This window comes from Strongylocentrotus purpuratus, unplaced genomic scaffold (assembly GCF_000002235.5).
Source record: "Strongylocentrotus purpuratus isolate Spur 01 unplaced genomic scaffold, Spur_5.0 spur5_scaffold_3, whole genome shotgun sequence".
Classification (NCBI taxonomy): Eukaryota; Metazoa; Echinodermata; class Echinoidea; order Camarodonta; family Strongylocentrotidae; genus Strongylocentrotus; species Strongylocentrotus purpuratus.
Genome location: NW_022145609.1, coordinates 23958743 through 23986656, shown reverse-complemented (window position 1 = coordinate 23986656; position 27914 = coordinate 23958743). Strand labels below are relative to the sequence as shown.

General features: G+C 37.8%; 2 protein-coding genes across 2 annotated transcripts in view; both read right to left on the bottom strand.

The window, feature by feature from the left end:
• Positions 1 to 2732: 2732 nt before the first annotated feature.
• Positions 2733 to 4836, bottom strand: LOC115928667 (fibropellin-1-like). Its single transcript, XM_030996340.1, has 3 exons — positions 4723 to 4836; positions 3763 to 3891; positions 2733 to 2963 (listed from the first exon to the last, which is right to left on the bottom strand). The coding sequence occupies exons 2-3, from the start codon at positions 3794 to 3796 to the stop codon at positions 2761 to 2763; spliced, it is 237 nt and encodes a 78-aa protein (XP_030852200.1). The 5' UTR covers positions 3797 to 3891; positions 4723 to 4836; the 3' UTR covers positions 2733 to 2760.
• Positions 4837 to 5444: 608 nt separating this feature from the next.
• LOC582746 overlaps positions 5445 to 27914 on the bottom strand; it is a 39831-nt gene continuing 17361 nt past the window's right edge. The window contains exons 8-29 of the mRNA XM_030995830.1: positions 25143 to 25411; positions 24125 to 24264; positions 23476 to 23635; positions 22658 to 23017; positions 21642 to 22019; positions 20978 to 21091; positions 19451 to 19573; positions 18018 to 18377; positions 15547 to 15654; positions 15059 to 15177; positions 14289 to 14523; positions 13661 to 13859; positions 13213 to 13481; positions 12261 to 12400; positions 11199 to 11358; positions 10115 to 10474; positions 9545 to 9928; positions 9093 to 9206; positions 8146 to 8265; positions 7424 to 7531; positions 6337 to 6456; positions 5445 to 5611 (exon numbers count right to left, since the gene is read on the bottom strand). Coding sequence (XP_030851690.1) covers positions 5445 to 5611; positions 6337 to 6456; positions 7424 to 7531; positions 8146 to 8265; positions 9093 to 9206; positions 9545 to 9928; positions 10115 to 10474; positions 11199 to 11358; positions 12261 to 12400; positions 13213 to 13481; positions 13661 to 13859; positions 14289 to 14523; positions 15059 to 15177; positions 15547 to 15654; positions 18018 to 18377; positions 19451 to 19573; positions 20978 to 21091; positions 21642 to 22019; positions 22658 to 23017; positions 23476 to 23635; positions 24125 to 24264; positions 25143 to 25411 — 4507 coding nt within the window. The remainder of the gene's footprint in view (positions 5612 to 6336; positions 6457 to 7423; positions 7532 to 8145; positions 8266 to 9092; positions 9207 to 9544; positions 9929 to 10114; positions 10475 to 11198; positions 11359 to 12260; positions 12401 to 13212; positions 13482 to 13660; positions 13860 to 14288; positions 14524 to 15058; positions 15178 to 15546; positions 15655 to 18017; positions 18378 to 19450; positions 19574 to 20977; positions 21092 to 21641; positions 22020 to 22657; positions 23018 to 23475; positions 23636 to 24124; positions 24265 to 25142; positions 25412 to 27914) is intronic.

The following is a 27914-nucleotide window of genomic DNA, read 5'->3' as shown; positions in this document are numbered from 1 at the left end:
AAAAATTCGAACCCTCTAACTTCCGATTGAAAGTTAAGGACATTAACCATGCATGCACTATACACATTAAAATTGTTGAAGGAGAGAGTGTACATTCGCCACACTCTAATTTCATATTACTCTCTATAAACATGTTATACAAATCAAATTCTCCAAGTATTGATATAAAACTCTCCTGATTTTGACATAAAAAAACAAAACAACGAGTGCAACGCAAATGTATTAGACGACATTTATTAATATTATTTTTATATATATTATAACATTTTCTCTATCACCAAAAATTGAAACATTTAAAATATAATTTCTACATAAGAAAATACAAACAACCAAAAAGAAAGGGGAAATTTGACGTGTTTGGAAACAACTGGTGCTACAAAAACAGGGGCGTATAGTAAGCACGGGAATATATCATTATTTATGTTATTTATTTCATCTTAAAAATAAACACATAAACTTTCTTAGGGGAATGTCAAAACATCTGGAATTTGATATCGGTATTATATCGTACATTTTTCTATCAAATTCCAGATATTTTGACATATTGACGTATTTTTGAGGGAATTATTAAAACCCTATTACCGTAGTAGAAAAAGCAATATATACGGTATTAGTGTCAGTATTGATGAAAAAGCCTAACCACGTTTCATCATTGTAAATTAGTTTGATATGTTATAATTAATGTCAATAATACCATCAATCGTTATGGTTGAGTACTTTGAGCCACTCAGATATCAGCCACATTGTCAAGTGGTAAATATTCGAAGATAGTGAGGTTTCATATGTATACATATATCTATTTTCCCGTATTTTATATCATTTTCATGACTTTGACGAACAAATCTGTTCTTTGGTGAAGATACAGGGGACACGATGGTAAAAAAAGAAAGAAAAGGAGAAGGGGAAAGGGAAAGTCAAAAGAAGATATAAAGACACCTGCCTCATTACCCTCTCCTATGTAGCCTCGAAGATTTAATACACCTCATCCATAAAAAAACTGGTGCCCATCCCAGTAATGCCAAAGGGCTCCGCTACACCACTGCTTTACTAAATGATTATATTCTTGTCTAGATATCTCTTCGTGGTGCTATGTCCTGAGGGTATCGCGTCCATTTATCTTGTCACAACCTGAAAATTGAAGAAGAGAACAAGGTCACTAATAAAGATATGTTTAACATATAAAACGGTGCTCAGGATTTCCACGCCTTGAAAATGAGTTGAGTGAATTGGTCATCCTTGCACAGCCAAATTAAAAAAATGGGATGTTCAAAAACAAGACTGATACATTTTTGCGCACACCAAATTTCACAAGTTTTTCGAAATTTGTCAGTGTTCACTCAAGCGCAAAATATTGTCAGTACTTTTAGTGCTATCCGTTTGAATCGACCCTCACCCATGAGGAAGAAAAAAATCATGCGGATATTATGAAATTAAAACTGGGACGATACTTTCAAACTGTGTCCTTTTTTATACGCACTGTAGAGTGGCCAGTTTGTGTACTGATTTGTATAACTTCATACAAGTCATATTAAACCATTTTTCTTATTTTTTGACGGAGTTTTAAATCAAATGTGTTCAGTTGATTTGTTTTATCAACTTTTTTTTCAATGAACTCTGTTCACGATCGCTTTATTAACGTGCGGATTATAAACCCTATTGTACTTTAAATCATATTGCTCCGATTGTCTCATTTTCGCTCGCGTGAACATTGCCAGCACAAACCACTGACCTCTGCCTTCTGAACGGATCATCGCCCATTCCATTCACTATACGTTACGTACTATAAAGGCTGTATTGTCTGACCGTTCATGAATATTCATGTTTTTGCTAAACTCGGCAAAATGTTTGCTTTTACTAAATGGAAAAATTACGGTGGGGGGTTGGATGAAATGGACATAATGAAATAGGCAGAAGTGATCTATGATAATTCATGCTTTTTATGTTTCGTGTGCTCGACCTATAACCTTCAAATCGCTTGGTAAACTGAGTCCAAAGTTAGACTTGTTTCACACGTGTATTATAGGCAATGACGAGCTTCCAACCTATTTTGAAAAATTACGGTGGGTGAACTTTCACAAGTCAATGAGACATGAGGGCTCCAATGAAAGAGCTAGTGATAACGTACGTCGGGTCGGATGTGCTTTTCGTTTAAACAAAAAATGAATTTTTAACGATTTTTTTAAAAAACGTCCATAGGCTAACATGTTAGGCTGCCGACTCAGATCATGCTCTGACGATAGGGGGCGTTGTGAAATGAGACTAACCGGAGCCATATGTTGATGTCTGGAATCGTATGGTGCTTTTTTCAATAAATGGCGCATTGATTTTTTAGTTTTCCACCTTTATCTTTTCAACTTGATGTCAAGGTAGACTTCGCCTTGAGAAAGCACACTGAGTAAAACAATTAAAGAAAGAAGACATACAATGTTGGCCATCAAATTGGAATACAGTTTTTTAAACCTCTTTTCATGACAGGATTTTGACAATATGATATATTCTTGATTGATAAAGTTTATACCGTCTCAGAACTTTATAGATCAAACAATCTAAAGAGTCATAGAGATTGCAGATATAAACTTTATCTCTCAAGAATCATTTATATTGTCATAATCATTTCGGGAAATAGTTAAGAACGAATTATTCCAAGTTAATGGCGCAGCTGATTGTTAACAATTTAATGAATACTACACTAAAGGTTCCCCACCTATTTACATCATCATTTCTTTTTGTGTTATTATACGAAAGTGAAATTTTGAGAGCTTACCGCGTCGATCGTTTTATTTCGAAACACGTGTTGACCTGACGGGTGTTGGTCCAGGTCGTATACAGGACTTCTTCCCCGTCACAGAGGTGACACTGACCGGACCAGCTGGTAGTTGATAACCCATTGTCTCTCCCTACCATAAACCCGAAGGTAGGGAAGTCCTCGTTCTGGTTGGCGTAACCCACCACAACTGTGGGCGCTACGAGAAGATGAGAAAAAAAATCAACACTAATTAATTCATTCATTCAATCATTCATTCATTTATTCATTCAACTTTTCTTTACAATTGAGAGTGATTCCAGTCAGAACCACGAAGGACCTGTTTTTAAGAGAAACCCTACTATGATTATAACACACTTTACCAATTTGATGCTGTTGTGTGTTTCTTGTCAGTAATTAAATAATTATAAATAAAATTATATTCAAGAATTAGGCAAATACTTTCTTTTCCTATTTTTTAAATTTTAGGTGTCGTGTTAATTTCTCTTCCATGCCGCGTACAAATCTAACATGATTTAGCTATTCGACTGTGAAAGTGTATAGTAGTCCATTGCATAGTCCTACACCACCCAATTTGATTGTTTGTTTTACAGAAGAAGAAAAAAGTAAATCACCAAGAATTGATACTATGATATCTTTTTAACCAGACATTGTAATGTCCGATGAAAATTTTGCAATGATTACATAAAATACAATAATATTATAATAATGCGAATACAAACACAGTTCATTGCAAAGTACTTTAGGAAAAGGCATGCAGAAAACCTTGTTCAGATTTGCCGCAGTAAACAGCGGCGTTTTTTATAATTGTTATGATGACGTTATTGTAATACGCTTCACATATGTTTTTCTTATAACACGGAGCTCTGTGAATTCGGGTAGGACCCTGTTTGAGCACACTTGCTATTCATATAACTTAAGTTTGTCTGCATTACAAAATGGTCTCTTAGTGGGCCAACATGATCGAGTGAAAATGCTAAAGGGAATGACGGTCTTACCTGAGGAGCCAAGAAGGATCTCTTCATTGGTCATATAATCTCCAAGAAGAAGACCGGTTGATGTCTTCACGATGGTTATCTTGTCATTGCAATCAGTGTACCACTCCCCGTCTAAATCACAGTAACCAACTATTGAATTGAAGAAGACATTAACACATGTACAAACGTATAGTTTAAGGAACAATAGCAAATCAGTTTGTAAACGAGTAGATTGTCAATATTACATATGTTTATTTGGAAAAAGTTATTTCGATGAGGCTACTAACGAGCTCGTATCAAAACCTTTTTGCGTTTTTTTTTGCGTTTTTTTTTCTTTTCAAATAAAGTATTTATTCAACTTTTCTCACTTTATAAGCCAATTTATGAGCAAATGTTGAGCCTATATTGTTTGTTCAATTTAATTATTATTTATTTTTTTATTTTTTGTTGTTAAAAAAATGGAAATTATAAAATGTCTAGTTGAAAATATATGATACTTTGCCTACTAAAAAAAATTAAAATAGGAATAATTTCCACCTGGGATGCCAAAGATTAAATTATTAGCTGTTAATTTAATTTCATTTTGACAAAATCTTTAAGAATCGACAAGTTAAGGGACATTCCCAAAATAAATGTCTAAAAGATTAAATATCTTCTGAACAAAACGTACACAAATAAAAATGGGATACACCCATTAGTTGTTAAATACTTATGAGCAACAAAATATTGGTATATATAAACAAATGAAAGTTGTTATCTGCCTTAATGTGAGTCATCAGAAATTATTATGTAATTTGGGGGCTATGTGGCTTTTCATATGATAATATTAGGTTTTTATGACATTGCATATCTTCTTATTTGATTGGATATTGAATTAGAAATCTTTATCTTTCGTTTGAAATAGAGTGACATATACGTCAAACTTGTAAAGCACTGTCACATAACCATTCATGCCTTTAGTCATGTGATCAACATATTTACCTTTTTCGCAGTTCACGCCGGAATATCCTAGACGGCATTCGCAGGTGTACCGGCCCTGACCGTTGTCACAGCGCCCTCCATTCTGACAAGGAAGGCTTGAACACTCGTTCACATCGAGATGTGTATGAAAATTTGGAATTTTATTGTGATTAAAATGATTGTATCAAGTGTGCAGAGTTAGAGGGGTGTGCCATGGGTAAGTTTGGAGAATGCTCCCAGGAGGAAGCTCAATATTTTGGCCTGAGAGTCGGTTGCATTGTGGTTTAAGGGCCAGTTGAGCCGGTCGCATCTCATTCCCAAAGTGAATTTCATCACAACCCGCCCCTGCACGTGTGGTACGATCTTATAAATATAAAGTATATATATATTTATAAATGTATACTTGTTATATCGACACCCTTGCACCATAACATTACTAAAAAAGAAACAAAGAATGTACGTATTATTCAATTTGGTAAGTCTTTCAAGATTTTCATCTTATTTCAGTTTCCAAGTTTGTGTGATTTGAATGTGTATATTTTATTATATCACTTCATAAAATGTTGAAAATCCTGGGATAATACGTGCTTACTCTTTTAATGTACCAGAGTGTAAACCCACTTTTTTGGGGGTAAACAAGTCTGCACTTAAAATAGTGCAGTCCCGTTTCAATAGAGTGGATTCCCCCCGTTTAAGGATTACTCTGCCTGTCATTGTGAGAAAAGTGAATAATATACTATTCTTCAACCCGTAAGTAATAAATTTGATCTGTTGGTTATGTGTAGATTCATAAGCTTACCAATATCACAGTTGTACCCTGTAAAGCCCTGTCTGCACACACATCTATAACTGCCCCCGTAATATACTTCACACATAGCCGCACCATCGCAAGGGTTACTCTGACAAGGATCTATATTAAAACAGGAAAGCAGCAGAAAAATTAGTGTATTAAAAGCAGACAACAATCCATCTTTAATCTTTTAGTAGAATATCTTTCACGTTTTTTGCATTTGAAATTGTGAATATTATAATGACTTTAAGTTAACATTTCGTTAAGTAGACTAGTCAAAAATTGAGTCGACACAATCGGAAACTGACCCGGGAATCGCCCCCTGCTTCCTTGAGTCGACTTCGGAATCATGCTTAAATGACGCAGCTTTAACACTATTGATTCTATAAACGTTACTTACTAAATTTGTCACACCCTCTTTTATGACGTTAGTAGTTAGTCAAGCGAAACTTGAACTGTGCTGAATAAAAGAATCAGTTGCTACCTTGTAAGTGTTCCATCGGTTAAAATGACATATTATTACGAATATTGTGTTAAATATAACTTTATTGTTTTAACAAGTGCAGCCTGGCCTATACAATAAACATATACGATACTGACTAAATCTGTATGTAAACTACTGAACCAGAATGCAAACAAAACCTCAACATAAGTCAGTTTCTGCATTTTCCACTTCAAGGGTAGCTGTAAACTGTATTTAACAACAATTAATTCTCAGTCCTTTCAAGGACTTCTGAATTATCACGACAGATTACAACACAGTCATTTTAAGGCCTACCCACATGAAATGCTTTCTCTAAGATATCTTCTCGCCATGCAAACTTGTTCTTTTACAAAACAATTACCTATCACTATACTTTCACAGTTCTGTCCGGTATAGCCTGTAGCACAGCGACACGCATACACGGACCCGCTCTGTATACAAGACCCTCCATTTAGGCACGGATTGCTGCTGCATGCAAATTCTGAAAAAGGACAAAGATAAATGTACTCAAATCCAGATAATATTGTTATTTATTTTACTACTTTGCTGTGAAAATAACTTCTTCCATTTTTAAAATCAATCATTCAATAATTTAGGAAGGCATGATGGTTCAGGGGTAGATCCGTCTCACAGGCTACAGTTCGAAAAGGGTTTGGAAACCTAGTCAATATGCTTGTTCCCTTTCGTAATTTATTAATTATCGCTCACCAAATATCTCAGATAGTACTTAAAAACGAAGAAATAAATAACACTTTCTTACAGGCTAGCAGTCAGGTAAAATGAAATCATTGATAAAATTATCCTTTTAGTTCTTAAAAGAGCGTACTATATTGAGCAGGTGGCTCTTAATTAAATCTATGTACATTATATTTACTATTGAAGTCGCCTGATTATTTTCTTGTGGTACGTACTCATTTCAGCAGAATCTGATTCATCGTCAGACTAGTAATTAACAGTACTTGGAATGGATTTTCCACCCATTCACATGTAATTTTGAACTTAGTTGAAAAATAGTTGCAGCAAATACAAACAGTTCAAGGGAATCCGATATGACTCTGATCGAAAAAAGGTACAGGTCAAGAGCAAAATAAAAATTAATTTTTCACCACGTATTTATAATTCACGTATTATTTGCAATGCAATTTCCAATGCCATACAAAAGAGTGTCTATCTACTTCCAGTAAATCCAACTCGGAGAGGACCTAAATCCGTCGGTCTCCTGGTTGCTTACTAACAAGCATTAATGCTTTCTTAACAGTCAGGTAAAATAACCACCGCTACTTATACTTATTTAGAACATTGCTTCTTGTACTTAGTAATTAATCTCCTTTCGACAACGAGAACTGTACAATTGATCTCACTCACGGGTCACGTATGATGTTTAAACTCACACTTAAATAGTTTAAAATAGAATACAAATATATATATAAATAAATAAATAAACATACCTGTTTCGCAACGTGAACCTGTAAAACCAGAGGCACACTGACATTGGTATCCTTGGCCTACTTCCATGCATGTAGCATCATTCATACAGGGATCTCCAATACATACATCTGTAAAGAAACAAGTTCAGTCAAGGTTGTATAGTAACAATAATAATACTCAGTTTGTACATAGCGCTTATTACAATCACTAAGCGCTTCCAAACTTGGAGATTATTACCATTTCAAAGAATTAATTCCTGCCAGGTACCCATTTACATCACCTGGGTTGAGTGTGGCAATTGTAGATCAATGTCTTGCCAAAGGACATTAGTGCCGCGGCGACTTAACTACTCGACCACAGCACCTCTACAGGCTCCTGTGCCAACTGCTCTTCGGTAATTTCATTCACTAATCGAGTTCCTTACTTTAACCATAGAGCAATCACTGTACCTAACCCTGAACCTAAACCACAACGCTTGAGGAAAGAAGCTGATACATTTAAGCGTTACGCTAACCTTGGCATAACAAGTCATTTGATACCATATTGAATTTCACATTTCATATAAGCAGCTACTATAAATTCCCCCCAAAAATATTTATAATGCTGCTGATAAAGAGATTTTTTGGTGTGTTTCTTTCTGTTATCTTCGGTGATTAAAACAGAGAACATTCCGCCCCCCCCCCATCTGTCGAAAGTTACTACTTATCATGCTTACATTATGCAGGGATTCAAAAGTACTTACCTAAGATAGTCTCGCAATACAATCCAGTGACACCATAGGGGCATTGGCAAGTAAAAGTGTTTATTCCATCTTCGCAGGTAGCATTGTTTTGGCACGGATCGCTCTGACACTCATACTCATCTGCAGAAAAGATTGATTAAAAACACGATCACATGAGTTGATTTCAAGAATAAAGTCTTTGCGTTTAACGTGGAAAACTTTGTGTTTAGCAAGAAATAAAACAAAAACCAACAACTAGACGTGTACAATTACCTATATAATTTTTTTGTTTATATTAGTATGACTATCTTATTCCTAGATGGGTCTTTATGACCCTCTTTTACACCGCAATTATTGACACGCCCTGAACTAAAAAAAATCATTTAATAGTGTAAGAATTAACCATACACATCATACAAAAAATTGTATAGTGCTCTTGCCAAAAAATGTTGGTCTTGATTTGTATATAAGTACTCCAGTCTGAAAAATATTTATATATATATATATATATAAATATGTATACATGTATATATATTTATATTTATAAATTGATTTTGTTCGCAACGGTAATGTTGAGTATTTGCTTGTATTTCATTGAAACGGTTCAGAAACTCAAATTTGTAATGATGTCAACGTGTAATGCACTTAATAACAATGGTATTCAGGGGAAATGATGAGAGCTCGGTTAGCATAGGTGTTGTGTTGTACTGGATGTCTCCGGACTGTGGACCACAAGGTATGGGCTTCGAATGCCTGTTCTAGGACAAATGTACTTTGGCAAGACATAAATCTATATTTGACCCAGATGTAGGAAGTGGATACCTGACAGAATTTATTCCTTGAGCTAAAGAAGGGGTAATATTATCAAAAGAGTATCCCTTGTGAACGCATAGCTAGGTTCTATCATTATGTGACACGCAGTTTACAAGAACGGAAATTGATATTGTAATGATGAGGGGGAGACAAACCTGTTTGACAGTAATCCCCTTTGAAGCCTTCAGGACAGAAGCACTGGAAGCCTCCAAGGCTGTCTGAACACGTGCCTCCATTCTGACAAGGGTTACTCAGGCACTCGTTGATATCTGAAAAGTAGCATTGTTCAATTAGTGAAAGTAATGAAAATATTGATATTCTTTCACCTCAAAATCACTATTGTCTGATTTTTGGGTGATTTGGTGGAGAAAAGCAAGACATAAGCAAAATACCACGTGGATTTTACAACTGTAATGAAGTGTTAAAGATCAATGATGTTTTATTTCTTTCTCTTATTTGTTAATTAAACTTTTTTTCTTCAGAAAACTTCCTTTTTAAAACTATTTCAACGTATTTCGAGATTAAAACAGTTTTTCGTGTTTTGTTTTTATAGAATAATGAATAAGTTTATTAATGTTTTAATCAAAGAAAAAAAGAAATATCTCACCTTCGGTCCTTTCTGCTGTTAGGTTCACCAAGAATCCACTTCCCATAAGCGAACACGCCTCTCTTCGTTTCCTTCTACTGGAGTCCCCAGTATCCGACACAAATCTAAACCACAATTCTCGAGTGGGGGAGGTAATATCTTCAGGCAATTCACTTCCAGTCAACTCCACTAGGATTGTGAATCTTATAGGACTCGAGCCGTAGCCCACGGTGAGCGAAGAAGATTCGGTGAGGTTGAAGAAGTCGAAACGCGCCCTCACGCTGTGATCCCGAGGAGCCATTATCCGCCAAATCTCGTGCACGCTGTCGCTTGCATCAAGAGGTATGTCTGGTGAGCGGAGTTGTTGGACCGTAGACTCGTCCACCAAGATTAGAGGATTATCATCTGTTACCAAAAAAGGATTAAAACAATAAATGTGTCAGAAATACAGGCATGTTTTGTCTTTAAAAAAAAAGACAGAACAGAATAAATTAAGAAATTGTATGTTTGTTATATTATAAAACCATCTGATCATTCTGAAGATTCTTAATCCCCCGTATTTCACCATGGTACAAAGACGAATCGTATTACCTCTCGGATCCACAGCGTTCAGTGTTGCCATGAATCCAACGTCAGTAAGTTCGTAACTACTGGAGAATTTGAGCCACATATGGCGGCCATGTGACGTCACAGTTGACCTTAACCCATAGCCCGTGAGCCTCGCAAGCTCTGTGTAACTCAGTGGCGTCAGTCCATCGCCCACAAACAAGGTGTCGAAGTCTAATTCGGTAGCGAAGTCGACGATGTCCAGCCTGACGCTGTGGTTGACAGGAGCCGATACTTTCCAGACGATGTTATCACCGATGTTGTAGTCAGAAGGGTAGTTTGGAGAAGTGATGGTCACTGGGACGGCACGCTCAAGGGTGATTTCATTAATACCTGGTGTTATTGCTGAAAGAAATATAAATATCACCAGAATACTTATGATTTTAAAAAAATCCAATGAAAAACGCCAAAACATATTATTTGAGACCATAATTTCAAGACGGAAAATTGAACTTTAAAGTATGATTACTGTGAACTTATAATCTGAAGAATTTTGACTCCTCTCAAAGGGCTGATTGATATACTGGCCAGATCGTCATTTCATTTACGGTCAAATGGCCAGATGATCATTATACATTAATGGAAAACAGAAACTTCAAAAAGCTATTGGCCAGTCGTACATACATTCATAGGTCATGTTTTAGCCAAAGTGGTCTCCATACAAGCGCAAAGTATTTTGAGAAATTAATTCAACGGCACTTTTAATGGCATGTAGACAATTATCGGATTACCGATACCTTAGACAGCCAATCAGAGCTCGTTATATTCACGCCTCGTTACTTTTAGTTTCCGTTTATATTGTTCGATTTCGGCTTTCTGTTTCATTCTTGCGTTTAACTCTGACGAGTGCAGGACGAATTGCTTAAGTATGGCTGTTTTCAACGCGATTTTCCGATTATGTAGTACACATGAATCATATTTTCAATTATCGGATAACGTAATACGCCATTGTAATGTAAGCACATATCAATAGGTGATGGAAAAGGCTTTTGAAATTGCCGTGTTTTTTGTTGATGTTGTTCATGCCGAAAGTCATCTGATCATGTTTCTCCTGCACATGTGTACTTACCTCCTGAAACCACAGCTGTAATAAATGGCTGGAACTGTGAGATTCGGGTATAGACACCCGGGAAGAGTGGTCTTGCACATCCATATCCAAAGCTTGTTGCTCCTACCAGATGCCATCGACCATCATCACCCTCACAGGTCAAAGGCCCACCGCTGTCTCCCTGATTTTTTTTGGTTATAAACACGAGAGAGTAAATTTGATTGGATGACTTGCAAACCAAACGAATTATGCTACATAGGACCACACACAGGTGTCGTTTTCGAATAAAGTACTAGGAACTTTGACATTTGATATATTCATAGGATACTTAAAATTCTGAAACCAAGACAAAAATGTTATAACATTGGAAATCACTAAGTGAAAAAACAGGGTTACAGCCCAAATATCCGGTCAAATGAAACAAATATAGATATGACGGGTAAGGAGAAACACAACTTGGGGGGAATTAAAGATAATTAGCAAATCCAATACTCCTCCTCCCCCCTCAGTCCATACTGTCGTAGGAGGACGGTATGAGCACTATACTTGGAAATCAAAGGTCATGGGTTCGACCCCCGGCAAAGCATTAATGTCCTTTGGTACGGCATGTTTATCGACATTTTTCATTCCACTCAGAAGAGACTGGGGACATTATAGAAGCACGAAGCCCTAGTGATAGAAATAGCCATTTGCCCTCACGGTGACCGTATGGTAAGAATACTCCTCATGGAATGGAGATGCTGCAAATTTGGCGGATGAATGAATCTGGTGACCGGGATAATAATATCTTTAAAGTGGTAACAGACGGTATTTCGTCCAATATAAATCCAGATTTATAATACTAATTAGTAGTAGTATTGTTATCATTTCTGATATTATACTTTTAGATTTTAATTATTTTCGTTGTTATTATTATCAATATTAATATTATCATAATAAGTAGTAGTAGAAGTAGTAGTAGTAGTAGTACTACTAGTTAGTAGTATTTTCTTGCATTTAAACCTCCTTTTGGTTGCCTATTATGTCCGATGCCGCCGCCCCACTACATGGCTAAGGCCAGGCTACGCCATGGATAGCAGTTACCTGACAAGTATCAATGCCGCCCTGTTCATATCCAGCACAAATCATTTCTTCTGTCACATTCCCGTTGTAGGAAAGTTCAGAATTGCACGAGTCTCGATGAAGGAGGTTCACCACTGCTTTCTTTAAGCTCACTGTCAACGCTGTAAAAGATTAAAAGAAATCATCGTGTACATCTTCTGTAAGCAAACGAACTTCAAGTTTAATTGTCATCAAAAGTTTTAAACCATTTCAAAAGAGATGAGTGCTCCCGCTATTAAAAGGTCGAAATCTTGTAGCACTACTATCTAGCATGATTTTTAATTTTGTGACTATCTAATAATTAAAATGCAATATATAATCACAATAGATAGTATTCGTAAAGTTATCAAATTTGATGCACAAATCGTTGTTAAGTGCTTCGTTACAAAGTATTTCATTTAGATGTTACGCGTAATTGTATTTCAATTGTCAGAATGCGAATCAAATTAAGTGGGTGAAATTAAATTCGTTATGAACTTTCAGGCCTACGTGATCAAGAAAATCTGAAAAGGATGTTAAAAAGCTTCTCAATTTGAAAGGGGCATGCGGATGTCACATTCCTTTCAATCAGATAACCTAGTGTACTGTTTCAATAACCCCTGTAAGAATGGAGCAACCTATATCAGCACTAAATAGTGAAACACAGTGGTGTAGTTATTGATTCACATGACATTTAAAAAGAGTGGTTGACAGTTTGAATCTCTCCCCGCTGGGCATATCCATAGATAAAATATTTCATTTTCAGTCGCCTCTCTTGACCCAGGCGTAGTGAATGGGTATTGGTGTAATCTATACACTGAAATGCACTGTTAGGTGATAACGGTACCCGGATAAAACTTAGGAAATCGTATTGCATTTAAGGACACACACACACACACACACACACACACACATCGTTTCATCTGGGAACTTCGCTTTACAAAACAAGGCATACGTGAGCCTTCCTGTGTAGCTCCCCATCCAGCAACGAGACAGCGACGATAGTCCTTGAGTTCATCCGAGGATTCCGCCAGACACGCGGGTCTAACGTAGTCACTGAATGTCACCGGTTCAGCAAGGCGTATCAGAGCGATGTCGTTGAGGAGGAAATAGGGGTCGTACTCGGGATGGACGAAAATATCAGCCATCTCGACAGATACCTCGTTGTCGGAGTCATCTGTCAAATGTGCGTTCCCAAAAACCACACGATCGACGTAGTAATAACTATAAATGATATGGGGTGTAAAAAAAGTAATTTTTACAAGGGCGAAATATCATCTAGAGATAAACACGTTCGCTACTATAACAATTGTACTAAGTAAATATCCCTGGTTGAGTCAAGTTGTAAATTTAATTTTCATTTCCACAGAGCAAACGAGTCTGATTAGTGGCATCATACTTACACGCAGTGAGCTGCGGTAAGAACCCACTGAGAGTTGATCAATGTAGACCCACACAAATGTCCTCCAAAGTCCAATCCTTCGATGCGGAGTGAACCAATCCAAGGGAATTCCCCTGGGCGTGCGTTGATACCACCAACAACCCTGGATTGGTTTGGGGCGTATGCAGGGCGTGTCCCGCATATGTTGGTATCGAAAAGATCTGCAGGGGGATAAAGTCGCATGTCAGTGGCACAACGACGGGAAGGGAAGGCACAACCACCCAATTCGAATAGCACCCCTTTGCGCCCCCCCCCCCCAAGCAAATAAAACAAAACTAGCATAAATCGAAAATAAAATGAAAAGGGGAGGGAAAAGGATGCCCAAAGAAGATGATAGACAACCTTTGAATACCCCTCCCGTTTGATTGGTGAATTTCATGTTTCTCTAAAAACCCACTTGGCAGTAAGATCAGTGCCGCCATCCCTATCTCATTAGCTTTACGCCACTGCCACATGTGATGAATTCAATAGAAAATGCTGACATCTTTTCTTCTGTTTTATGAATTATTATTTTTAAACACTTAGTGGATCTTATTAATTCCAAGCATATTCTTAATTCGATATCATTAACATGTATGCATGGTCTTTACCTCCCGCAGGGCCAAAACAGCTCCCATCTTCCTCCTGTTCATCGTTCAACGTGGAGCAGTTGACGGGCCAAGGACGGTCGAGGAGTTGCTCAAAGGATGCCTTGCAGGCATCAGTGACTGCCAAACAGTCGGAGTAGCACAACCGATGGGTGGGGCCGTTATGGGTGCATTCCGGATAGTAAACGGAGCACATGAAAGGGAACAGGTGATCATGGCACGATGATATAGCAGCTTCCTATAGTAGATCATTAGAAAGTATAAACTTTGAGGATTTCACGTCAGGATTTTCAAAGGCAATTGCAACGTAGATGTGTACGGTACATCAACATCAACAGTGAAGCCAACTGCTCTTGCAAGTGGTACGGGGGACCTCGTACCGATGAATGTAACATAAATAATGTATTTTCAGACAAACAATAAATATTACATTAAATAAAGATCTCCAGCATATTTTTGGTCGTTACGTGTCTGTTATATATACCCTTTTGTGGGCCTGTTGTTGTTACCGTACATATCCCTTCGAAATGACTCACTTATACAAACAAAAATATTATTTAATGCGTATAAACAAATATCAAATTCATTGGTTGATATACGGGTCAATACCCGTAGAAGGACAATGTTTTACTGAAGTTAAAACTAATAAATTAATCGTTCCTGGCATTATCTATGAAAATCATCGACAAGCTCGACATAACCCACCATTAATAAAGAATCAACTGAAAAATATTTGTTTAAATAAAGCATCGGAAAAACTCTCCGTTGCTTACAATTTCTGTAAAGTTTCCCGCCGCAGCGTCCGCTGTCTCTGCGTTCCGATTCGGGAAAAACGTCAAATTGTAGGCCAGGTTCTGTCTACATATGTCAAATTGAACTTGTTCGCAGTACGCTGGGTGGGCGAAAAATAGATGAATGAAGGGTGAAAAGCAGCGATAACATATCAGAGAAATCAGGAGAGCAGACAACATATAGACACAATAACAGCAACAAAAAAGAGACATCAAAATAATTCGACGGCTGAAGATCATGAAAGACTTTATGTGTTTGGGGAACTGGTAAATAAAAACTCAGGGAAGAAAAAAAAACTAAAATAGAATCCAGAAATATAGAAAATCCCTGAATATATAGGCCTAGATATAACATAAAAATGTATAGATAAGTGTGCTATACAATTTAGCGAAGTGTAGATTTTAGGTAGGCTAACTATAATGATAGGAATTAATTGAGAAGCGAATGTAAACGTTAAATCCAAACTTACGACAGTATTCCTCATCTGAGAAATCGAGACAGTCATTATTTCCGTCACACCTTGCCGATTCGCTGATACACAATCCACTTGAACATTGGATTTGTCCGCTGCTGCATCCTGTCATTAAATATTCAAAGCATCGAAATTTAGATAATCTCAATAATATCAATTCTAGTAAACGATTTGTTATCGTGGATTCTAACTGATAGATTTTGAATAGCAATATAACGTCTGGGCCCCGTCATATAAAGAGCTGATATTAATCGCAACTTGTTTGCCATTGATATCAATCGCAAGTATGTACATAAGAGATAGGAGACAGCAAACTTGAGATTGATAGGAGGACTTGCGATGGATTCGGATCAATCCCAACTCTTTTTGAGACGGGGCCCTAATGGAACATTTTTTTAAGCATGATTGAAATAATCACTCTGGAAAAAAATATATTATGATCGAGGCACGACCTCAATTTTATAATATACAAGTAAGTTTCATCAGATTACTTGGGAATATCTTTTAAAACATAACTGTTCTTAACTGTCTCGTAGGCCTACCTTTCTTCATCAGCTTCTGTAAGCATAGAATCTAGGTCAGTTGTTTTGGGGAAATTATCAGGCGAGCTAGGAATATTTCTAAAATTATATTTGAAGGCCTCTGCGTATTACACTTTAAAGTGACTGGGTAACATTGTTGAAGGTTGATGAAAAAAATTGCTTAATTTTTGTATAAAATGTAACTTACTATATTCCTTCTACTGTACTAACCCTCTGACAGGCAAAAAATCCTGAACAAATTCTCAAACCACAAAGATATCTATGGTTTTCTGTGAAGGCGTCGATGTGAGGCACCCTCTAACAGTGATTAACAATAAATTCTCCCAAACATTTTTGAATTTTCCCAACCGTTTTTCCATGAAAAAAAGACATAAAACAGGCTATAAAAAATCTGTCAACACTTAAATGTCTGGAATGGAATGTAGAGCCATTTTATTGCTTTGTGAGATTTCCATTCACCTAAAATGTAATTAAATTGTTCTATAGATCTAGATCTAGACCTAGTTGGGAGAATTAAGGAATCGATCAGATCAGTTTTTCCCAATTTGTACCATGAATAATGGTCCGTTTTCACTCAAATTTTCAGATTATCTTTAATTGAACATCTAGCATTGAAGTCACTACCTTAGAACCACTATCTCTCATCTGAACAATGTTACCCAGTCCCTTTATTCAATATGGAAAGTTTTCCCTCCTGCTTCATATGAGAAAAAAAAGGATAATCAATATCCTTACTTTCATCTTTGATGAATTGATTTGTTTTAAGCATACTAGGTATAATATAACACGATTGACTTTTAATTTGAGCGAGGGAGGTAAATATTTGATGCGTTACTAACCTGTGATATATTACGTATCCACTTACAGCAGCGGATTTTTTTTTTTTTGGGGGGGGGATTTTTTTTAATGTTGATGGCCCGGGGGGGGGGGGGGTTACTCAGATTTGGTTTGGACGGGATGTGTGGCTGAAGTGTGTAAACCCAAACTCATTTTTAAGGGTCATTTTGGCAAAAAATTGTTCACATTATTAGGGACTTCCATTCAAAATGTGTGTGTGTGGGGGGGGGGGGGGAGGTCTTTTCTGAAGAATTCCTACCCCCTCGTTATCTTATGGCGCGTCTAGAAAGCAAGTTCCATGCTCCTTTCAGAAAGATGTACCCGGAAGTTGTAGTGGCATAGGCTAAGTTGTGATCCTTTGTGTATAGCTTACACAGAATTTTGTTTTGGTACGCTCGAGGGGGGGGGGGGGGGTGGGATTACCCATTTATAAATTAGTCAGAAGCGGTGCTCAAATTAATGATATTGATAAATCTGTACGACTATCGGCGAGGACTTTGGATGAAAAAGCGAAATCGTTTTAAAAAGAATTTGCGGGACTTTGCATTTGGAATTTTCACTATAGCGAGATACGTTCCTGACTTTTAAATTTTTGACAAAAAAGTAACCCATTAGAGCGGCACATCCCCGTATACCGTATTAAGCGAGTACTCCCCCCCCCCCCACCCCCCCCCCCCCGAGGTTGACGGGTCGCATCATATCTTATTGCATGCCCCGTGTGGTCTATGGGCTGCCAATAAGAATAATATTACTTAACTTAGTAGTAATAATAAGTAGAATAGCTTCATTTATATTGCACGCAAATTCATCCCAGAGAAAGCTCAAACAAAGTAAAATTAAATCCCTGGTTTTTAGCCCTGTTGCCCTATTCAAAGGCGTTCAAACTATTCAAGGAATACATTTCTACCCGGTTCCCATCTGCTACACCTGGATGAATAGTAGTTAATTTAGACTATGTCTTGCCAAAGTACATAGTGCCTCGGCGGGACTCGAACATCAAACCATGTGATCCACAGTCCGGTGACGTATCCATTAGACCACGACACCTCTAAAGCAGAAGCAGGCCTAGGATAATATTATCTTAATTACCAGGGTTTAGTATAGCTGTGACACGAAGACTGAAGCCGATATCGCCCCTTGAGACATCCGTGGTAAACCTGATCCACATAGAGTGACCGGGTGTAGCGGGTTCACTGGAATAGTTATACCCAGTCAGTTTCTGAAGCTCCCAAGAACCAGGTTCATTGGGACCAGGCCCGTAACCAATGTCCAAGTAGTCGTAGTCCGTCTCTAGGGCCAGGTCTAGGATCTGTACCTGGAGGATGTGACCCTCTGGAGTCATGATTAACCAAGTGTGGTCGAGGTTCGAGTCGTAGTAGGATGGATAGCCGGGTGAAGATATGACGGTGGTTTCGTTCCCTTCAAGTCTTATCACAGTGATGCTGGTATCTGTGCAATGAATTGATAATAATGATGATAATAATAATAATAGTAATACAAATTATAACAATACAAATAATAAAATAATAATGATAATGATCATAAGAGTGATACAAAAATACAAATAATAGTAATAATATTTTTAACCAAGGAAGCCGAGGCATTCACGGCGTTCTTCAAGAGAGTCCTGCATAATCATAGCAGATTTATTGGAAGGAAAAGTAGAAGGTACCAGACTAAGAGGGAAAACAATAACTAACTGGAAGGGGAACACAACGACATGGAGTGGAATTACAACGCGAGAGTCTACTAGGATAGCAGCCAACAGAGATGTGTGGACAAAATGTTGCAATCAGCATCCAAGCTGGGAGAAGATACTACCTTGATAGATATCTAGAATTGACAGACACCCCTTAACACCTGGGTGGAGATTGGCAAATGTGGATTAATGGGCTGGGGTTTGAACCCTCAATCTTTGGATTGAAAGTTAAGTGAATGAACCTCCACACCACGATACGTCCACTAAAGACAGGATAGCTACGAATTGAAAATTGCATTTCATGGACTCTATACTCTAGCCGCAGCGCACCCATCCCATATCTAGGAAATGAAATGTAATGTACTTCAGAGCTTGAACTATTTTAATTAGGTCACTTTGAACAATACAAAAAAAAAAAAAAGGTAACAATTTTTCTTTTAAATACTTAATTTGATAAATTAAATCTTATTCTGACAGTTTTGCTTTTTCACAGAGAAGATGATTTGATGTAGTGCACTTGCCAAATGTTTATTTGACTTCTAATTTTCAACGATCCTATCAAAATTATATTCAATGATTGAGATATTACTTTCATGAAGATTATGACTCATCCGGTATCGTATAAATTGTTAGCGATGCTATAAATCAATTACTGGAATTACTTACAACTTCTTTTCGCGACATTTCGCCAGTTTCTACCGGGTTCTTCAAGGCCTACTCCCCGTTCATGTCCGATATTACCTACGTACAATCATACTTATTTCCATCTTAGGATAGCAATAGTGTACGGACACCAGGAATCCATACCAACATGTACACTTACCAATGTTAATCTCACACAGTGATCCCGTGTACCCTTCGGGACACTCGCAAGAGAAATTTCCAAAATCATTGTTACAGGATCCTCCATTGTAGCAGGGGTTCTCATACCGACATTCATCGTTATCTGGGAGCAGCAAGTAAGGAAATGTAATATATATGGATTGGATAAAAGCATATTTGAAGTAGAGGAAAACGAGGAGAGACATTTCTAAAAGTTTGGAGGAGGATGTACCGTATTTACATATTTAACAAGCAAACATTGTTACCTGGGATCACTAAGTAAAGAAAGTTTGTTATGAACGGATTTGATAAAAGCATATCTAAAGGATAAAAAACGGGGAGAACGTCTCTAAACGTTTGGAAGAAGGGCAGACCACAGTCACAGATTTAACAAGTATTTTCATTGTTTTCAGGGAGATTCAACATTCATCAAACAGTCCTTCTTGTTATAGGTTTACCTACAGATATTTTTAAGGGCCTTGTAGCTCTGTAAGTTGAATAAAACACCTAATATTTATTGTGTAATCCCATTAATTAGGCAATAATAAAATTGTCTTTTGCATAAAGAAAACGAAACTAAGGAATGACTTGATTTAATGTAATTTCTCAAAACAAAAAAATAAATGAATAATATTTTTATTATGCGACTGACTGGAAAGCTCCCCAGGAAATGGAGAATGTGCATACATTGTCTGTAGGCAAGCCTAAATTCGACGACAAACTTAGGTGTATATATACAAGTGCGAGAATTCTCAACTCTGACATGACAACGGGTGTTCCAGAATATGTAGGCGTGAAGAAAAAGGTCTAGGACCGTGAGACGTAGCTGTACTTTACAAGTTTATTACGAGCTTTCGGCTTGTGAGGCCTTGTATGCCTCTTATGCCTTGTAAGCCATGTATATTTGTTCATACAATGTATTTGTATTTGTATGTGTTTGCACTTCAGAACCTGAAGAAGGCCTCACAAGCCGAAAGCTCGTAATAAACTTGTAAAGTACAGCTACGTCTCACGTTCCTAGACCTTTTTCTTCACGCCTATATATATATATATATATATATATATATATATGTAATGCGCTTAGAGACATCGCCGATGCATCAAGCACTATATAGACCCAGAATATTATTATTTTACACCTGGATTGAGAGTGGAAATCTATTAAAAAATAACTCAGTTTTTATATAGCGCAAATTACAATTAAGTCTCTAAGTGCTTCCAAACTTGGAGATTATTACCCCGGCTTTAGCTATGCTGCCATTAAGGCGGTCTAGCATTTCAAGGAATTAACTCCTGCCAGGTACCCATTTACATCACCTGGGTTGAGTGTGGCAAATGTAGATGTCTTTCCAAAGGACATATCATAATAGCATATCGTTATTGCATGTCATGCTGCTGTCATGCAACAGTTATTAATTTCTGGTCAAGGGACGTTTGTCCCGGGTCGGGATTTGAACTCTCAACCCCCTTTATTGAAATACAAGCAAAAGAACCACTCAACCACGACACTTCCACATATATGACTGACCTTGAGTACAATCCTTTCCTTTGTATCCATCCAGGCAACTACATTGGTAACCATCTATGAGGTCCATGCAAGTGCCTCCATTTCGACAAGGATCTCTCTCGCATTCATTTAGATCTGTAGATAGAACAACATAGAACATGACATTTCGTTACTGAATTACATGAAGCAGTTATGATAACAAAATTATTAAGAAAGATCAAGTTAGGAAATTTGACTGTTGAACATCGGATAGGATTAAATCATAGTGGAGTCAATTTCAGGAAGTGTACACACAATTATGAGCATATAATGGTACTCTAAAATACCAAATGAGATCTAACACCCGCTAGTAAGTACTGTATTAAAATGTGCATTCGCCCCAGAATCATCTTTTATTTCATTGTTCTCTTAATAAAGAATCAGAACAGATTGATGGGATGTTTAAATATAATGTAGAATAATATACTTTCGTATTATGAATCTTACACGTTTTTTTGTTTGCACGTTTCTGATGAGTTTAACTTTTAAATGACTCGTTAATCAAATGTACATTTAAAACTATCAGGTCGTATAGTTATTTCTCATTGTATGATGTTTACATGATATAGTTTGGATGTTGGTTTATTCAAAAGGCAAGCCTGGATAAAGTACGTTTAATGATTCCCAAAATAAAATGTTCAAGAACCTGCTATTCGTTCAGCGAGTGCATACATGGCGAAACCCCTTCCGCTTGTCTGATTCCCTGTTTGGAATCTTATCCAGAGGGAGTTGATCGGTGAGACGACGAACCCCACAATGTCGTCATCAGCGGTGAGCGAATGCATGACGGGTTGCAGGATCGTTTGCCAGTGAGGACTGGTCCCGTAGCCTATCTCGATCAGGGTACCATCCTCGGATCCGAGATCAATATCAAAGATCAGGGCCAGGACCGTGTAATTGGTCGGGGCAACGATTCGCCAGATGTCGTAAAAGTTGGCAGGGTAGTTGGCAGGGTAATTGGGGGAAGAGATCTGTACCGTGTTGGTATGCATGTTGGCCATGACGGATATGACTGGATTATCATCTATACAGAGAGAGAGATAGAGATAGAAAGAGAGATAACAAATATAGATAGTTATAGAGAGATAGAGGGAGAGAGAAAGAGATAAAGATAGAGAGAGAAGAAAATAACAAGTGTTTTAACAGTGCTGTTTTGGTTTAAAAAGGCGTCAGTGATAATTATTGGTTGAGTAATCGAGTGAATCGATTTCTGGGCACTGTTTCATTAACCTTGCTATGAATACCAACTGTCACAAGTCTACAACAAATTTACCCACGGCTTATACACAACATTACATTCTGTATCTTAAATAACATCGCTATCCAGTGGTGGGAAAAGGAATACCTGTACTCTTTTGAGAAACATGTACTTGAGACACATTCCAAAGGGGATCTGTAGTTATGATCATTGTACTTCAAAGAATCAATATCAATAAGCTGTCAGCCAGACGCAAATGATGCCTTACATTTTCGATTAAAACTATTATGATGGTATATCTTTTATGACTACTGAGGTTATATTTCTTTTAAAATCACCATGATTATACATCCTTTTTACCTACGATTTAGAAGAAAACCATACAAAGTTAGAAGATGAAATATCCCGACAAGCTTTGAGAGTAAAAAAAAACGAAAATATTCTGCAGGGGGTTAGATAATTACCTATTGGATCCACGGAGTTCACTTCAACCTCAAACCCGGCGTCAGTATATAAGTAGTCACTGACAAACCTCATCCACATGTGACGTCCAAGTGACGTCACAGACCTGCTGACGACATAACTCGTCATTCTCGCCAACTCGGTAGAACTTTGAGGAAACAGTCCATCGCCCACGTACAGATAATCGTAGTTGCTCTCTAGGAAAAGTTCAACGACGTCCAGCCTTACGCTGCGGCCGACTGGGGCCGATATCTTCCAGACGATGACGTCATTGGTGTCGTAGTTCATCGGGTAGTTCGGAGACGCGATGGATGTGGGAACGCCGTTGTCAAGGTCAACTTCGTATATCCCCGGTGAGTATGCTGATGGGAGAATAAAGTTAGTATCAAATCATTGTCATTTTCTCATTTATGACTGATGTTTCACAATTTTTCTTGAGTTGGTCGAGACTTAATTATTAACTGTCACATGAAAATCAAATTTAAATTGTAATAATATGATCTTATTATCATTCTAGACATTTTGATGATTCACATTAACAAAAAGAAAAAGTGATTTTGAAAGAAAACTGCTTGACCCCAAGCTTAATAATGGCATAATTTCTACAGATAAAAATTGAATGGTTTGAATCGTGAATTGATCTCCACGTGTTAAAAAAGACTAATTAGAAAGTTTATATAAACAGATTTCAAAAATAGACATCAGTATATTATTCTAACTTCCCGAGAATGAGCAAGTGGCAACTATTCAATCGCTTTCTTCCAAAATTTCGGTGTAGTCTGATCGTAAAGAGCGCGATGGCATAACAGCTTATACTTACCATTCGAAACCACAGCTGTAATAAAATCTTGGAACTGTGAGATTCGGGTATAGACACCCGGGAAGAGTGGTCTTGCGCATCCATCTCCAAAGCTTGTTGCTCCGACAAGATGCCATCGACCGTCATCGCCCTCACAGGTCAAAGGCCCACCGCTGTCGCCCTGTCGCCATATGGTAAACATTATTATTGGAATTAAAGAATGTTTTCCTCCTCCCCTCCTTCTACTCTACTCCTTCTCACCCCGAACCCCTTCTGCTCCTATTCCTTCTCGTCCCCTCCTCATCCCCTTCTTCCTCGTCACATGTATTGTCTTTGCCCTCCCCTTCTTCCTCGTTCTCTTCCTCCTCTACCCCTCATTTTCCTCCATCCTCTTCCTTCCTCCTTGGCACTTTGAAAATACATAGAAAATAGCCGTGTCTGCATTTGTCTCTCATTTGGAGTGTTTGTAAGTTGTTGCTGACTGTTCTCCTCCTCCTCCTCCTCCTCCCCCTGTCCTCCTCTCCACTTCCTCCTCATCGTACATTTCCTTCTTCAACATCTCCCGCCCCCTCCTCGTTCTTAGATCTCGACTATTCATGACCATCATAGGAGACTGTGCAAAATTATCCCTCTTTTTTAAACAAATTAAAGTAATTTGACATTTATTTACCTGACAGGTATCAATTATTCCTCGTTCGTACCCAGCACATATCATGTTATCCGTCAGTGTACCGTTGTAAGAAACGTCGGAATTGCACCTTTCTTGGTCCAGAAGGTTAACCACCGCTTTTTGTAAAGTCTCCGAAGGATCTGTATACATTTTTCATAAACTTAGCCTTCTTGATGATGCTGATGAGTAAATAAAATGACCCATGTTTCCATAATACGAAACTGTTTGTATTTATGTTGCATTATCTCTCAACAAAAGGTCGGTTACAAAAACAACTATAATGCTACGCCCCTTTATTTCGACATGTCTAAGTTTCGTCACCATTATGTTTCGACACCTCAAGTTTCGTCACCCCTATGTTACGACATCCTTACTTTTCGACAACCCTATCTTTCGCAATCCCGCCGTTCAGACATTCCTATGTTACGTAACCGCTATGTTTCAACAACATTAAGTTTTCGACATCCCTATGTTTCGACAACCTATGTTTCGACAACCCTATATTTCGATATCTCTACGTTTCGACAACCCTATGTTTGAAATTTCTAAGTTACGTAACCCGCGTTTTTATACCCCTATTCTTCGTCATCCCTGTATTTTTCCATCCCTATGTTTCAGTTTACCCCCGCCCCCTCCCCCTACGTTGTATGGGTTCATCCATATGGTCCTCTTTTACCCCTACGTTCTGGTTTCACCCCTTAGTTCAGACCGCTCTTCTGTCTGCCGATACCTATATGTACTGATAGTCCTATGCTTAAAAAATGCCAATATTCCGACACCCCTGTGCGCAGGTGCCCCTATTGTATATGGCATACGACACCCATCTGTTCCGACGACCCCATGTGTCGCCTTCTCTACAACACAGGCCACGCAAGCACTTGCTTAATTAACCAATTCTTATATGGGTCAGTTTACGCAAAACTTATCCATGGATGCAGTCACATACATATTGCTGGAACATAGGCTTGTTAGAACATAGGCTGATCAACGCTAAATATCAAAGATTAAAATACCGTACCTCCCCCTTCAGAGATAGCCCCCCAACCAGCAACGAGGCATCGACGATAATCACTCAGTTCATTTGACGATGAGGCTAGACATGCTGGCCTAACGTAATCAGTGAAAGACACCGGCTCAGTCAGACGCAGTAGAGCGATGTCCGCGTCCAAGGTCTCGCCGTCGTAGTCGGGATGGATGATGATATCGGCCACTTCGGCATTCACTTCGTACTCGGACTCACCTGACAGCCGAAGTATTCCAAAGATCACCCGATCAAGGTAGTATTGTCTAGGAGGAAAATATAAAAACGAAAGAGCAATTCAGGACCTATGACATAATTGCGATAAAACCATAATGCGCGTTGCACACGAGGCGTCATTAGGGACTTTTCGATTTGCACGTTCACTAGTGGACTGCGACGTATGCGGTCACTTTTGAAGCAGTGCGCATGCGCATCGACGAGCTCATCGTTCGTAGCAGAATTCTCGAACGTGTTCGCCCTTGTTTTGCCGTCGTTCCCAAACTGTGACGATACATGTTCGTAAGCAATCTTTTGTAGGCACGTTCAAATTGAAGTCACAAAATGGACCCAATTGACCTAATTCTAGAACCGGAGAGTGGTGGAAGCGTGAATTCTCTTAAATTAACACATTTTCGTGTCTGTAATTTCTCTTAAATCAAAATTGTTGCATAATTATATATGAAATGAACACATTTTGTTTGTGCATCGCCAATCTGTTGCAGCATTATTTTCGAGATTAGTCCCATGCACCGAATTTGGTGTGTTGAATCTTTAGCTTTTCGATCGAATTTTGCGCTCACTAAGCAGAATCTATCATAAATTGAACACATTTTATTCATGCAACGCTAATCTGCTGCAGCATATTTTTTTAGAACAGTGCCATCCACCGAATTTGGAGTTATATCTTTAGCTATTCGATCGCGTTTCGCGCTCACTAAGCGAGCGTCGTAGTTGTGTAACATCGAAAAGGTAACGAACAACAGTCAGCGTGCCTCGTCAACCCTGCTTAAAAGTGACCGCATACGTCGCAGTCCACTTATGAAAGTGCAAATCGAAAAGACGCTATTGTGACTTCGTTATTATATGATAATCAAACCTAAAAAAAAATAGAATTTAAATCGTCACAAGGACGATTAAGGTGGTCTGTCTTCAAGTCTTATGATAGATTATAATATTTACTATATTGAGAAAGGGAGAAGTTATATAGACATGTAAACAATGATGATCATCATGATGATCATGATGATGATGATCTTGATAGTAATGGGGATGACGATGATGATGATGATGATCATGATGATGTTGATGATTATCATCAACAGACCACGATGACATCAGACTGAAAAAAATGAGAGAACATTTAGATAGTATATAGTCTCAGCTACAACATACTCCAAAATCAACAAAAATCAAGCCGAAATAACGGCGATATTGCTCGCAAAAGACAAGAATGTAGAATCCAGATTTGAGAAAAAGTCATCTCCCATAAGGATTACACGCCAAAAGTAATGGATCAAGTGATAATAGGGTAATATTAAAGTAAATATGGTTGTTTATTACATTATTTGCGATTGTACGTGTTTTAATATTCAAAGGAGATGGTACAGTGAAAGGTCAAAAAGAAAAAAAAGTGAAGAAAAAAAATTGTTGGAAACGCCCGGACTCGAACCAGGGACCTCGAGGTCGGAAGTCAAGTGCGTTACCGATATACCAAAACATTTCCATAGAGATTACACGTAAACTGAAAACTGAATTCTCAAATCCCACTTTGTAAGTGAAATATGAGCATGATCCCGGCATCTGATCTAAAAATAAAGGGCACATTTGTGATAGCGTATTGTCTCAGCTACAACATACTCAAAGCTCAGCGTAAACAAAGATACAACGACGGAGATATTGCTCGCAAAAGACGAGAATGTAGAATCCAGTTTTGAGAAAAAGTCATGTCCCATAGAGAATACACGCAAAATGTAAAAAATTGACATGCCTCCTTTAATCGCAAAAATACGCCATGATACCATTGTCAAAATGAAAATTCGTGGTGACTGTATTTGTAGAGAATATTCTCAGGTAGAACATATTAAAATTTGAAACAAAATTGATTCATATTTACAGAGATACAATCAATTTTCCAAAAATCTGCTGACGTCATAATATGCAAATTGAAATTTTGAGTTCGGAGGCCATTATGATGACGTCATGAGTTAATTGAGGGTCAAATGAGACATGAAATCATACCTCCAACTCATAATCTATTTAAATATGAAAGAAATTGGGGGTTATCTATCAATTCTGAAGAGTTAAAATGAATTTTGTATAGGCATGTTTTTGCCCATGTATTGTGGATACAGATAGCGCAGGTCGGCGCGTGCGTTCAACTTTGACAGCCGCTAATTGCGGTATTACTGGTCGGAAACAGGTAAACAAGGTATCAAAATGCTTGGAAAAATGTAATAAATATGATAACAGAAAAAATTTGGCGATTCTATGTTGCAAAATGCCAGGACGCGCGGATACGCGCGCGCATAATTACGCGCGCGCAAATTTTGAAAATGCTTAAAATGGCCTGAAACGTATGCAAAATTAATTTGGAACGAATTTGACCATTTTTAAATGTTAATGCGCGCGTACGTGCGCGTCGAGGTGCGCGCTCAGAATTTTTTGACATTTTTCGTTGACCTTTGACCTGAAGTTGATGTATACCAAATATGGTTGATTTTTGATAACTCGTTATCGAGATATGATAATGACCTGATTTTTACAAAATGG

Coding starts and splice junctions, on each gene's coding strand:
- LOC115928667 (XM_030996340.1), bottom strand. CDS start 3,796: ATGACCAATGAAGAGATCCTTCTTGGCTCCTCAG. Junction 2,964..3,762: donor GATCCTTCTTGGCTCCTCAG/GTAAGACCGTCA, acceptor ATCTTCTCGTAG/CGCCCACAGTTGTGGTGGGT.